Genomic DNA, 3,814 nt, shown 5'->3' with positions numbered 1-3,814 from the left:
TACAAAGCTTGAGAGGATCTGGTTCTCGGCACCGTCGCTGCTCGAGCACTGTCTGGCTGCTGCTGTTGTGGCGAATTTGGAACCACCGTCATGTTCCGTGCAACCGCCTCCTCACAGACGCTGCCACGAATGCATGGCCTGGTCTTTCAGGCTAAGAAGCCAGACTTAATTGATCATGGAAAGATTTGGGAAGCACTGACGAAAGTTTCAGAAGATTTGGGAAGCAGCCCGAGCCTGCATGTTTGTGCAGTTCCGGACCAGGTCACTATACTGTACATTATTAAAAGTTACTGCAAATCTTATACTCCCTCCGTCCGGAAATACTTGTCGGGGAAATAGATAAAAATAAATGTATCTAAAACTTAAATACGTCTAGATACATCCATCTCTGCGACAAGTATTTTCGAACGGAGGGAGTACAAGACAGCCACACAACTTTACTATGTTACTCCACTAGATTATTTAATATGGATAAGTAAACGAAGAACCGGCAGAAAACATTGAAATTTAAAACTTGGACACAATCTAGTGCATATTGTAGTGGTACAACACTAGGGATAATATTCTATCATATAGTACCCTGACATGAACTAAATTTTGCAGCATCTGATCGAATCTATTATGGATAAATTGTAGGAATCCAACACTTTTCTCCTAGTAGAAGAAATATAAATGCTATTTTAGCTGCACATAGAGTCTATGCTGCGTTTAATGTCATTCGCAATGTTCTTAGCATCCATGGCAATACCGGCCAATCCCCTTCTCCCTAACCCGGCACAATAGAGCCCATTTGCCCCTTTCCAATGATTAGGGAATTGCTTCTTGGGCACGCCGTCGCTATTAAGCATGTCCTCATCATTCTGCACTTGCAAATCTTACTTGATTTAGAACATATAACAAGTCTTGCATCTACAGAAGTTACAGTGAACGAAATTCAAATCTCATACCTTGAGCCACAGATTTGTTGTGCTTTTGTATCCGGTTGCAAACACAATGGCATCAAAGGAGGCTTCCTTCCCACCTTCAAATTCAATTGTTTTTCCTTTGATCTTAGTAATCCTTCCATTAACCTACAGCAGGTTAAAAACTATAACTTGTCATACATGAAACTAAATTTCTTATACTATGTATGTTTTGACCGAGGATATGCTCACTTTAATTTTGTCTTTCTTGATTAACCCTATGGTGCCAACATCAATCACTGCGGATCGACCAGTTTCCGACTTCAGGACAAATGGACCCTTTTCTGGTCTTGTGATGCCATGCCTAGAGAGGTCCCCGAATACAAAATTTGCCATCGTCAAAAGGAGATCATCTATCATCTTTAGTGGAAGATAATGGACTAGTGTCATCCCTAGTCGGATTAATTCCTTTGTCATTACATGAATCTGCAACCACAAAAGGGTCACCATCTTTGCAATATGCAAGATAAAATAAGATCTATAAAAGAGTTTCGCAGTTAGTCACATATAGTATACATACCGGACTTCGTATAACTATAGAAGTATTGGCACCATGAGAAGCAAGGTCGTAGGCGATCTCCATCCCAGAGTTACCAGATCCGATGACCAACACATTCCTACCGGAGTAGTCAATGCCTGACTTGTAACATGATGAGTGGATGGCCTCACCCGGGAAGTTTTCCAGGCCAGAGAGCACTGGAATATTCTTAACACTATTCTCACCACTTGCCACAACAAGAAACTTCGCCCTGTAATTAACTATTGTGCACTTTGACATGTCGCGCGCCATGATGGACCAATATTTTCCATTGAAGTCATATGTGGATGACTCAACAATAGTGAGATACCTCGGATGGATAGTGAAACACTCAATGTAGTCATCCACGTACTTGATGAAAGTGTTCTTTGGTATGTATGTTGGGGTATCTGCTGGGTACGGCATGTGTGGCAACTCACAAAATTCCCTTGCTAGATGTAGCTTCAAACGGTCATATGTGCGGTTGCACCATAGTGATGCGCTGCAATTCTCACGCTCAACGATGACATAGGGGATGGAGAATTGGCTAAGGCATGCTGAAGTTGCGAGGCCTGCAGGCCCTGCGCCAACAATCAAAACTACGACCTCCTCCATCACTACAACAACAGAGCCTATGAATGTGCGAGATTCATGATGTTCCGTCGCATGGAGCTCCACCCCTTGGCTGGCCACCACTAGTGGGCCCTTTCAGAAAGGGGCTCTTATCCTTCCATGTCATCCTCTTGATCTTTTGGGAAAAGCCCCAAAAATGGCTTTCCAAAAAGCATCTAAATAGTGTTTTCCATCATTGATGAAAACATTTGCCCGCGACTGTTTAATCTGAAAATATTTGTGAAGGTCCAGATCCAATACCCCCTATAAAAATTCTGGATGTGTTCCAAAACATTTTTTATTAATGATTTTCATCAGCAAAAAGCAACCAACGCATTCTCGGCAGCTCTAGAAACATTTCTGGGTTTTTTCTCTGGAAAAATTCCATAAGTTTCCAGAACAAATTGGCACCCTCCAAAAAGTTCCAGGCGCATGCCAAAACCTTTTTGGCTCAATGGTTTACTCCGAAACAACTTTTTGGTTTTACCGAAACTTTTTCGGTGTTTTCTTCGGAACTTTTCTGTTGTGTCCGAAACTTTTTCGACGAGTTTCTCTCAGACCCTGTCTAGTATTTAGTAGATAGATGACCCTTAAGCGTGTGACCCTGTAGGTTTAGTGAAGTATAGACATGACCGAAAAAATCCGGAAATTCATGCAACTCGTGCTGTAGGTATTTTTTCGCATGCGCGACTCGCGCTCTCCCGATCCAATCTCCTACACGCATGCCGTTGCTTTGTTCCCGTGATTCTGCTGTTGCATGCGTTCATCTCTAGCTACAGGAGCTTCACATCCAGCTGCTGTGTGGAATCCAGTGTTTCAGCGCTGTGTGTTGGATCCCATCGGACTTGGTCCCGATCGATCCAGCCGCTCGCTGCTGGTCTTCCTACTCCAAGGTCTTCTCCTGTTGCTCGCCCCATCTGCGTCGTTGCTCTTCCGGCCGCCCGTCGCCCCTCCGTCCGCGGCCGCCCGGCGCCCTCCTGCTTTGGCCGCCCGACGCCCTTCCGTCCGCGGCTGCCCGGCTCCCCTCCGGCCTCGTCCGCCCGGCGCCCCTTCGTCCGCGGCTGCCCGGCGTCCCTCCGACTTTGGCTGCTAGCCACCGCCGTCCCCTTTCACTCGTCGCTGCCGGCGGCCCATCCTGCCCCGCTCGTGGCCCCCGCCCGAGCTGGTGGTCCTGACGCCGGTCATCGTCTTCACCCACCAGTCGCGAAGTCCGGATGATCGAGGCCCCCTGCTGCTCTAGGTTCGACCTCTGCCGTGGGCTTTTTGTCTCCCTGGTCAGGTCGCTGCCACTGTTTTCTGCCTGATTGACTTTCGTCTGCGTGGATTGATTATATATATTAAAAAAAGAAGACAGAAGAGGAGCATCATGTCTTCGACATCATTGGGCTATGTCGCTGTTCTACGCTGTCCGGTGATTTTTAATGATGCTAATTATGCTGAGTTTGCTTTCTTTATGTGCATTCACATGCGTGGCCTTCATTTATGGGAAGTTTTTTCTGACGAGGTTCCCTGTCCTCAGCGTCCAGTTCCTCATGTGGCTCCTATCCCACCGCCACCTCCACCGGCTCTTGGCGCAGATGCTTCTGATGATGATAGGGCTGCAGCCCGGGTTGCTGTTGACGATGCGGTCGCTGCTTATGACCAGCAGGTCGCGGTTTATTCGGATGCTCTTTCCATTTATCATGATGATCTGACTGCTTATACTCAGTGGTGTGATGATGAT

The 3,814-nt window shown here is 46.5% G+C and overlaps 1 protein-coding gene across 1 annotated transcript; it reads right to left on the bottom strand.

Moving 5' to 3' along the window:
* Window positions 1–463: 463 nt before the first annotated feature.
* Window positions 464–2,150, bottom strand: LOC123117837 (probable indole-3-pyruvate monooxygenase YUCCA10). The gene is made up of 4 exons (XM_044538509.1): window positions 1,483–2,150; window positions 1,155–1,388; window positions 948–1,070; window positions 464–860 (listed from the first exon to the last, which is right to left on the bottom strand). The coding sequence occupies exons 1-4, from the start codon at window positions 2,092–2,094 to the stop codon at window positions 681–683; spliced, it is 1,149 nt and encodes a 382-aa protein (XP_044394444.1). The 5' UTR covers window positions 2,095–2,150; the 3' UTR covers window positions 464–680.
* Between the last annotated feature and the right edge of the window lie 1,664 nt (window positions 2,151–3,814).

Source organism: Triticum aestivum, chromosome 5B, assembly GCF_018294505.1.
Source record: "Triticum aestivum cultivar Chinese Spring chromosome 5B, IWGSC CS RefSeq v2.1, whole genome shotgun sequence".
Taxonomy (NCBI): domain Eukaryota; kingdom Viridiplantae; phylum Streptophyta; class Magnoliopsida; order Poales; family Poaceae; genus Triticum; species Triticum aestivum.
This window is presented reverse-complemented; position numbering and strand designations above follow the sequence as displayed.